Raw genomic sequence first — 10,841 nt, 5'->3', positions numbered from 1 at the left:
CATACCGTACAAGTACAATACCAGGAAATCCGACAAGAGAAAGAGAAGGATTACCAGAATAAGACAAATACAAGTATGAATAAAATCTTTTTCGCGGAACTAGAATCCAACCATTTAGTTTGTTTTTCTTCTTTAGAAAGATATGCTCCTAAAATAGGAGTGATTTGCTCAAATCTCTTGAAACTAGTGATGAAGCTTCCGTCGTCAAAGAAATCACCGATGAAGATGAAGATTTCGTCGTTGGAGAGTATCACTATCGATCTTGAAACCCAACCCAATAACCATAAACCGCCATTAAAGCGAAGATAAACCTCAAAAGAGTACATAAAACCACCATAATGGTGTAGATAAGAAGAAAACATAATAAAAATTAAGCTACAACTGCTAACTAACTTAGAAAACAAGAAATAGTGAAGAAATCTGCTCAGATCTAGCCAAAATGGAATAGATCCGAGCAGAAAAGGGTTGTTTTTGATGGTTTTGTTGTTGAAGAAGAAGAAGTGAGAGAGGACGATAGCATCCAATCTTTCGGTGTTGTTTTCAAATTCGTGTTCTTCACACATTGCACACACGTTTTCTTGGGAGACGAATGAGATCCGTTGGGAAATAAAACTACAAGTTAGAGAATATCTCCCCCCATGCATATTGGAGGTGATTTCCGTGCGAATATAAAGCATGAAAAACAAGAAAACACTAAACGAGAAGGCTACCTGGTTCTGTAAATTAGGTTCATAAAGCTTCAAAATTTCAATCTATCTTTTTTTCTGAAAATAAAAAGGTTATAGTAAAAGGGAAGAATATGTACAATTTCACTCATCTTTGTAATACAGTATCTATCACCCAAACTCTTCTAATTCCGAAATTCATTTCAGTTTTATAACTCCACAATACAACGTACCTTCTGCAGGTCGCTCGCAAGAGTATCCAAAGCAGATGCTCGTCAGAAAGTAATATCTCAAATCTGTAGAAAGAAAAATATCAACTTCTTTAGGATATGGAGCATCCTGGAACAAATAACAAAAAAGATGAAATGTAACTGAATGATAATCGTGAAAGCTGATTGTTTACTTGCCATGCTTGAACAGGGTACAACCAACGGACGGTAGAATTGATGACTCTAACAATATCAACTTTGCTTGGTCACGGAAAACCTCGAACACCCCAAGCATTCAAATGGCTACAGCACTTCATCGCGAGAACTGAACATGAGGATTGATGTGAAAGATATAAACAACAGACCTCAAGGTTTTGCACTTAAGTTGACCTTCTATAATCAACAACGGAGTCGTATACTTCTATTGTCAATGAGCTCTCATCATAGCATCTGTTAAGTAAAGATACAAACAAGTTCAAAATGAAAGCCATGCACAACATTTCAAAGAAGAATTCATGTTAACTGATGAGCTTTATGGATTTTAATTTATAAACACAAGTGAAGTTTTACCTAAGTTCATGCCAGAACATTTTGGCATGTTCCCGCAAGAACGGTTTCAATGGTTCAAGAAAACTTTCTTCATCTGCGAGATTATTGGAAGGATTCTTCTGTTTTTCTTCAAGACCTGAGATATAGAGAGAAGTGGCTAGATGCACGATAACTGATGGATCTGAATCCCCAAGAACAGCCTGCAATTCTCTTATAATCCATGGTTCTATTCTGCGTCGCTTTATTTCTTTGACGCCATTATTTCCTAATACATTCTGAAGGTAAAATGCAGTCAGCTAAATCTCCCAATGAAGAAAAGCTTTAGGGATTCTAAAATCGTAAATGAAGTTCAGAGGAATGAAGCTGAATCATTGAAATCCTATTAGAAATCCTACAGGGAGAAATAGACCGATGTTTTATCATAGGCTACATGCGTCTCATCCAAGCGAATTCAATTGAACCTCGCTCAAACAAAAATCCTATAGCACATTTTTTGATGCCAGATAAAGATGCAATAAAATATCAAAGAAACTTATGGATGTTAGTTTGTTATGTCACACAAAACAGAGGCTATGGCAAAACTATGTTCGAAGGCAAAGACAGTGATTAAATTCACAGAGCTCCTATACATCTATTTACTTCTATCAACTTTTACAAAGTTTCATGAAACTAAAACCGGTACCTGCTGGCAACTCCTTGAAGGCAATGGAATGGCTCGTACACCTTTGTTATAAATACTGCCAAGCACAAAAAGAAGCTATAGGTTAATGCAATGAAATAAAACACAACAACGTTCACAAAGCAAAATCAATACAAATAACTAATCCGCATCTTGGAGGAATGTGATCTCAATTGTACATTACCTAGCTCGCCATTGAAGTACACCTTCAGTTACAATCTCAACTTGATTCCTTTGCCTCTCACTAAGAGAATCAAGTCTTGATTCCATAAAAACTCGGCGCAATGGATATGGTCTGGATCGGTTATACTCCCTTTGTCTCCTGCTCAAAACCATCCTGATCAAAAATATGCATTCAAATCAGATTTTATAAAGAAACAAAATAGAAAACCTAAATAATAAATAATAAAATTTCTTACCTTGTATCAAGAAAATGATGTCTTGTATAATCTCCAGAATCAATCATTTTCTTATTATCAAGTTTAGGTAATCGAAATACTTCAAATTTCCCAGTAAAAACCCTAAAATTGAAAAACCATGAATCGAATTCAGCGTTGCAAAGCGGGCAATTTCGTTTCAGGTGACTCCATTTATGAATACAACGTATGCAATAAGCGTGCATACAGAATGTAAGAACTGCTACTTGGTGATAATGATGATGATGATGAAGATTATCAAAGTTTTGAAGGCAAATTGGACAAGATTTATCTCGAATTGCATTGTATATCCGCTTTGTAATTGAAGAGGCCTTAGATGTTGATGATGAATTTCTCCGACCCATCGAAGGTGTTTTCCTTTCTTTCTCTCCTACAACACCAGTTTGAGTAGTATGTTCTACGACTATACTTCAAACGGAGTCGTTTGCGTCGTACTCCCCCGTTCTTTTTTAATAGGCCAGTTTTGTTTTTAGCGAAATTTAAGGAAATTAAAAGAACTAATCATTGAAAGTGGTCCTCATGACACTTGTCAATAAAAGAAGTGAAGTGAAATGGTCCCCATGACACTTGTTAGCAAAAGAAGTAAAGTAAAGTGGTCCACATGACACTTGTTATCAAAAGAAGTTAAGAGAAAAGTGGTCCCAAAAAATTAAAATAACATTTGACTTTCCCAGTTAGGAAACTGGCCTATTTTTCTGAAACTTTTATTTATAGAAACTGGCCTATTAAAAAAGAATGGAGGGAGTATTATTTAATCATCCACCGCCTATATTTTTTTTGGTTTACACTTTTCTTTGCCTTGGGAGCACAGCGGTGGTGATTAAGTTTCTTTTTGTTTGATTACCAAAAAGAAGAAAAAGAAAAAAAAATATATTTTTGTTTCTTTTCAACAAAGAACCTTTTCATGAATATTATTAGTTTAATTCTAATTTAAGGATACGGTGAGTTAAAAATCGAAAGTAAGATAACATAAGGAAACAAGATCATATCGTAAAAGTACAATATCGAAAGATAAGACCATATCGTAAAACTACAATACCACCGAGAAATCCGATAAAAGAAGAAAAAAGTTACTAGAAAGATAAATACAGGTATGAATAATATCCGATTAAATTGGAGGAAGAATGTATTCTCAAGATTAATTTTCGACTATTTTGTTTGTTTTTATTCTTTAGAAATATGCGCAAAAATTGTCGATGAAGACCCCGTCACCCGATAATTAATGATGAATATTCCAATGAAGATCCCGTTACTGGAGACAATAAAGATGAAGATTTCATCTTTGAATAACATCCCAATTGATCTTAAAACTTAAACCAAGAACCGTCATTAAAGCGTAGATGAACCTCTAAAGTAGATAAAACCACCATAATGTTGTAGAAATTTAGAAAACATGATACAACTAGACTAAACTAGAAAACAAGAAATTGTGAAGAAACATGCTCAGATTCGATCCACAACGAGCCAGATCTGAACAGATGAGGTTTGCAAGCGGTATCCTTGTTAGCGAAGAAGAAGAAGGAACGAGAAAGAGGAGAGAGAATTTTGTGAACTGGGGATCCAAAGTCGACTATCTACCTTTGAGTTCTCTTATGCTTCTAACTGATTGTTAAATATAATGGAGTGAAGTATTTTTCTATTAACTTACTTAGTATTGGCCTCGGTAATATTGGGACATATATATCCTTGTATTACCTTCATGTATAGTTTCTAACAACATTATAACAACTCAAGAATTTGAGACACAATAGTTGCATTTTTTTGATTTCTCTTAAGAATTTTCATGGTATCATATAGCTCTGATCCAAATTTCTCACACTTTTTTCCGAAATTATTTGATTCATCATCTATTTCAACATTTGTATATTTTCTCATTTAATTGATATCGATTTTCAATATCATTTTTTCAAGAATTTCGTTGGCTCTTGAGTTCGATCTGGTTTTTCAACATTTTCATAAGCTTTTCGTGAAATCTTTCATGACTACTACAATAAGTATGGCGGATCAACATCATTCTTCTAATCAACATCAAACTCTTCAGAGTTTATGGTCTTCGAACAACAATGGTGCAATTTTATCCGTTGCGAACACTGCCAACACAAACTTTTCATTACCTTTTACAAATATCTCAAATTTTGTTCCAATAAAATTAGATTCGACCAACTATCTGCTGATCTTTATGGATATGTCTATCATGAACATGAAGAACCACCTTCAGATAATTTTACTGATGGAGGTTTAATTCCAGACCCTTAATAGATCTATTGGAGAAAGATAGACCGGTTTGTTACTAGTTTTCTCAAAGCAAAATTTACTTCTATAATTTCATGTAATATTCTTGGACTTTCTTCTTCTTGCTCAATTTGGTTATTTCTTGAGACAAGTTTTATAAAAAAAAAATGCTGCTAAGGATAATATGCTTAAATATTTAGTGCACAATGTTAAAAATGAAGCAGCTTTCGTTTATCTTCATACTATCAAGATTATTGTTGATAATCTAGATGCAGTTAGGCAAAAATTTAGTGAATCTGATCTCATAATAAATATTTTAATTAGCTTAGGAAGAGATTACGTGAATTTTATAATCGCTGCACATAATCGTGAAACATCATTTACCTTTGTTGAGATCAAAGCAATGTTATATAATCATGGGAAGAGGCTCATTGATCAAGAACAAGATTCTTTTGTAGTTTTTTATCACCAGAATCCTGCTGCTTTAATTCTATGTTCTAGAGCATATCTCGGTTGAACTCACCAAACTTTGGTATGTCAAGTTTGGTTGTCATATGTTAGTATCAAAACTCATCTAGAGTCGCTTGATTAAATACTAGATCAACTTCGTTTAGGTTGGACTAGAAAGTTTAGGAATGTTGAGACATACAAGTATTATTCCGAAGACCTGAAGAATTAATGCGAATAAGTAACGAACTACAATGACGACATCATCCATCCACTTGAGGTTAGTAATACTGACTTGAACATGTTTCATTCCTAATGCATCTTTCAAGTCGTGTATATTGAAAACATAATTGCGAAGCTTTATTTATTGTATACTCCCTCCGTCCCATTTTACTTGAAGGTTTAGTTTTTTTTTTAGTCCCAAAATAGATGAAGGTTTCCATATTTTTCACACATTTTTCCTAATTTGTCCCTGCATTGGAATCAACCACTAGAAACAAGGAACAAAAAACTAGGAGATTTAAATATTTTAACAATTATTATTAAGGGATATATATGAAAAAAAATTAATCTCTTTCCATTTTCTTAATCTACGTGAAAACACCTAACCTTCAACTAAATTGGGACGGAGGGAGCACAATACTTTAGTGATGTGACGTTATTATAATAGTATGATCATAGTATTAAGGAATTAGACTACAAAGTATAACACTTATCTTTTGAACTTCGTAGATATGACAACGACATAATCTTGTATATATTGTTATGATTATGTGTGTGGGTTATAGTGAAGATTTCATCATATAAAACAGTGTTTTACATTTGTTTAAAGGATGTGCATTCATAAACTTGTTTTGTAAATAGATAGGGAAATCGATAGGATATTGGTCTTGCTATTCATTGCATATCTTTGGATGACCAATATGTGTGAGTTGGTAGAACCGATCTTAATTCACGTTATGTATTTTGGTATAACCGATCAAAATGCTTAGACTTATGATTTGGTATGACCGGTCCTGGTAATTGGTGTGACCGATCCTAAGTAATCACCATGTGATGGTATGATCGATCCTTGTAATTCGTGTAACCGATCCTAGTAATCAGTGTCACCGATCATAAGAATTGTGTGACCGATCCTTGTAATTGGTGTAACCGGTCCTGGTAACCGGTGTGACCGATTTCAAGTAGATACCATGTGTAGATGGAACTGATCCTTGTAAGTTGGGTGTGAGCGATCACATGTAGATACCATATTTAGGTACAAACGATCCTAGTGATTGGTGTAACCGATTCGAACCCATGTATGTGACTTGGTAGGACCGATCACAACTAACCATTGTGATTTGGTATAACCAATCATATAATAGTCTTGGAATACTGGTCGAACCAATTCTAAACTTGTTTAGAAGTGTGGTAGAACCGATTCCTAGATGCAAATTCATGTAAATACGAAATAAGGATTTACAGTGAAAAGATGCCAACATACTTTGAACATGTGCAATAACTCTTATCATATATTATTCAAAGATATTCCTTGGTACTCAAGGTGATCCTATGCCGAATTAAATTAAGAATATTTTAATTAAGGTTTTTGGTTTTATATGCTTTAATTACCAGAAATTAATGCATAGCTCTAGAGAATAAAAATTAGTAATGTGCATTTAATAATTGGAGATTTTATATTGAGAGTTTCGGAAATATTGGACCAACATTTATTGGAATTAGGAAAACCGAATTTGGGTATTCATTGCATATCTTGAGAATATTTTTGGTTTTGGAAATTCCTTCTTGGTCCATAAATACCTAAGTTTGCATTTCTTTCAAACCATCCTAAGACCCGGGTAAACTTCATTTATTGTTGTTTCTGGTGGATCCGTTTATTCAGAGAGGAAAGTATCCTAATTAGGTGAAGTCTCTTATGACCGCTCGTTTAAAGACTTATGTGGGATCAACAAGCTCTATGAGTACCATTGGTGGGAAACTAGATAATTGCAGTGTTATTAGTTTTCGATTTGATTTGATTGACTAATGTTTGTTGAAACTTTGATTGCACCTAGTTTGTTTATTCTTGAGAATCTTCTCTTCTGATATAAGATTCACTCAAACTAGCTCGAAGTATCGACGAGATCTTTAGAACTGTTTTTAGATTTAAAGACATCTTTTGATAATCCATTGTTAGCAGACTCCATTTTTTGTGTGATTGATCACAAGAGAGTTTAAATATTGTTGTGCAAGTATTTGAAGGTAATAGAAGACGAAGAAGAATTAGTATTAGTTTTCGTATCTTGTGGATTTAGTGCACAAACCTTGATCGGCTGGGATCCAACTAGAATCAGTTTATTTTTGATAGATCTGATTGGTTAGTTGTGTGAGATCGACATTATTTATATTTATCTTTAGAGATCTTTACTGATTGAGTGTGAATCTAAACTTGACTATTTCAATAGTTTTTGTATAGATTGATCTAACCAAACGAAGGAGTTTATTAGATTAAACATAAGAGCCTTTGTCAATGATTCATTTTATCTTTAGCAAGATTGATTAGAGTGGTTACCAAATAGATTCTTCCTTTGATGTTTGGAATAAGATTCAAATGACTTGCTACTCACCTGTGTGACTCTAGATGTCGAAGGAACGGGGATACTGAGGGAACTATACGAAGTTGGTATTTGATTTTGTATAGCGGCTTAATTCTGAGAGTATTCAAAACTGGACCAGGTCCCGGGATTTTTCTGCATTTGCGGTTTCCTCGTTAATAAAATCTTGTTGTGCCATTTACTTTACTTTTCCGCATTATAATTGTTTTATTCTAATTAAAGTAAATTGCACTTTACGTTAACTCCGCAATACTTGATATAGATCCTATATTCGGTTTTCCGAACCTATTATCAAGTACACACTTTGTTGTCGTATTGCCTCGATCTTGTATCTATAGTCAATCACAGAAGTAATATTTTTGTTGTATTGTCTAGATCTCGTATCCATAGACGATCACACGAAGTATAAACCGAAATATCGTATTGTCTCGATTTTTTACATGGACGATCACATTCAGTAGAGGACTTATAGGTTGAAACAAAAATATTGTGGTGCATTTGGGTACCCTCGTCTTTTTACCAAGGAAGCACCAAGAGGCGTGATGCTCTTCAATTAGGTTTTTTGAATAAGAATAGAGCTGGAAACGGGCCGGGTTAGGGCCAACCTGAGGCGGGTTACGGGTTGATTTTGGTCAACCCTAACCCTACTCGTTTATTTTACGGGTCCGTATACTCCAAACCTAACCCTAAGCGGGTTAGCTCGGTGGGTTGATGGGTTGACTGATAGACACATTTTTGCGTCTGATTTGTCCTTAATGTTCCGTTTTGTGAGTACTCGATTTTGTACTTATTATGGTTTTTTGTGTGTTTGTAGGTATTTTTTGGAAATAAATATTGTTGGAAAATTCGGCTCGAAAATTTTCTCTGAGCACCCCCAGGTGGACAATTGCTATACGGACCCCAACTTTTTCTAAGGAGCACCCTGGGCTATAAAAAGCCCAAATTCATTCTCAGCACCCACCTGCTAAGGGCACCCCTACTCTGGATAGGGGCACCCCATTTTTCTTCCACGTTTAAACAGAATTTGGCGGGAAATTTTCCTTTGCACCTGCGATATTTTGTGGAGCAGAATTGGACGTGATTTTATGTGATTTTTTCACGGGATTGGTTTGCAAATAACCAGTTTCATTTAAATAGGGAAGTTTGTTCGTTGATACAACGTGTTCGTTGCTGTCGTAGAAGAATAAGGAACGTGTTGGAACATATTATCCAGAGAAAACAGCATGACAAGACAAGAATGGAAAGAAAATTTCTCGAGAATATTTCCATTCACTGCCGAATAAAGAGAGATTACTGTGAGTTATTACGGAGATTTTTCTTCGCCTGTTGAGTATAAATATCACCCTGGGGTAGCAGAGAAGAGGACAGAGAGTTTGGGAAGGCTTTGTAACATCACAGAGGCGAAACACGGTCACCAGAGAAAAGTGTTGTTGTTGTTTCCATTGAAGAACACGAAGAACATTGACCCACAGAAGCAGTCGTTTTCTCTACAGTATTTGCGACTGCTCAGCGACAGTCTTAGAGATACAACAATAGTGACACATCCTCTGTATCATTCTTTTCAGTTTGTAACACTTATAACTGTTGCAAATCCGGTTATCATTGTTTCTCCCATTTCATCATTTGTACACCACCTTTAAGCAATAAAAAATGAATTTTGAGCGTGTTTTCCTAATGATGAGCTAAACCCAATCCTTGGGGCGACGGAGTAAGCCATTCTCTCAAGAATTATGTGGTAATATTAATTTAATAAATTTATGCAATATTTTTTTATGATTAATTGCATTGATAAAAACTAAATTAAATGATTCTTATTAATCAAATGTGTTTTCTCTTGATGATGCATGCTTAGTTTTTAGACTCTTGATGCGTTATACTTGCGAATGACATTTGATATTTTGGGAATTCGATTTTGGCAATACTTTAGAATCGAATCAATTGTTTAAATTGCATGATATAAGTTAATTTAAAACCACATAAGTATTGATGAATGGTGAAATCCTAGCTCCAGCCTCTCCATAATTTTCACAACCTATCAACATTTATTTGCTTCTTTTCTTTGCTTTAAAATTAAATCTAAATCTTTCGCTTTCACAAGTCTCAACGAACTTCTTACTACAACAACAACTTGAAATCACATCAATTTTTGGCGCCGCCGACGCGGACTTGTCTTTAGGCTAGAGTTTTTAGATTTTTCTTTTTTAGTTTTTTATTTGTTTTTCATTTTTATTTTATTTGTTCTTCTTTACGTTTCTGGGTTTTTGTCTTTTCCTTACAGATTTTGGAATTTGGAGCGAAAGAAAAATTTGCCAAAACTTTTGATGAATACTTAAAGATTTGGAGTAAGAGCAAAGCGAAAGGAGCGAAAGGAGCGAAAGAAAAGGAGAATAAAAATTAATTTAAAAAAAAAAAAAAGAGAGAGAGACAATTTTTTTTTTTAGAATTTCTTTTAGTTTATCTTTTTCTTTTGCACTTTATTTTTGGACTTTGGATTATGGACTTTGGGACTTTTTTTTTTAAAACCCTACGGAAAGGTAGTTTAAATATCAACTGTTTGCAGAGAAGGACGGCGATTACGATATCGCCTCGGCCCCTCGGGTTCGTACATGACATAGGAGTCGTGGCCCGAGTCGATTCCAGTGGTTCATCCCCCGTCTGGTACGGGAGGTAAGTTTGTCGAAACACTCGCGAATCTCCTGTCAGCGAGTTATTGTATTCCTTCGTTTGCATATATGCCGAGGATGTTAAAATGACTGCTTTAATTTCCTAGTAAAGGGCAAGGACTGGCCATACAAGATAAGGGTTCGGATTTCATCACCGTTCCCTTCTTTCCCTCCTTAGGAAAACGAAACCAAACGCGAACCTAAGCCTAAAATTTGACTAGAACGAGACCTATAGGGTAACGAGCTTAATAGGAAAGCCATTCGAAAAATATTGGTTACTCTTTTAAGCATGCTTCAAAGTTCATGATGGTTTCTGTGAGTTGAATACGCCGCCTTGTAACGCCGGTGAGGCCTTGGGTATCA

The 10,841-nt window shown here is 34.8% G+C and overlaps 1 protein-coding gene across 3 annotated transcripts; it reads right to left on the bottom strand.

Annotated features, from left to right (window-relative positions):
• Positions 1–217: 217 nt before the first annotated feature.
• LOC113354225 (E3 ubiquitin-protein ligase Topors-like) lies at positions 218–2,922 on the bottom strand. 3 transcript variants are annotated; one of them, XM_026597627.1, is made up of 7 exons: positions 2,522–2,922; positions 2,287–2,439; positions 2,106–2,160; positions 1,445–1,698; positions 1,069–1,324; positions 899–961; positions 218–261 (listed from the first exon to the last, which is right to left on the bottom strand). In XM_026597627.1, exons 1-5 carry the CDS (start codon positions 2,881–2,883, stop codon positions 1,255–1,257), a joined length of 894 nt encoding a protein of 297 aa, XP_026453412.1. In that variant the 5' UTR covers positions 2,884–2,922; the 3' UTR covers positions 218–261; positions 899–961; positions 1,069–1,254. The 3 variants fall into 3 exon arrangements, with proteins under 3 accessions (XP_026453412.1, XP_026453413.1, XP_026453411.1); XM_026597628.1 differs by lacking the exon at positions 218–261 and having other exon boundaries at positions 332–961; positions 2,287–2,424; XM_026597626.1 differs by lacking the exon at positions 218–261 and having other exon boundaries at positions 333–961.
• Between the last annotated feature and the right edge of the window lie 7,919 nt (positions 2,923–10,841).

This window comes from Papaver somniferum, chromosome 2 (genome assembly GCF_003573695.1).
Source record: "Papaver somniferum cultivar HN1 chromosome 2, ASM357369v1, whole genome shotgun sequence".
In the NCBI taxonomy this organism is placed as follows: domain Eukaryota; kingdom Viridiplantae; phylum Streptophyta; class Magnoliopsida; order Ranunculales; family Papaveraceae; genus Papaver; species Papaver somniferum.
Note: the sequence above shows the minus strand (reverse complement) of the source record. Positions and strands in the feature narration are given on the sequence as shown.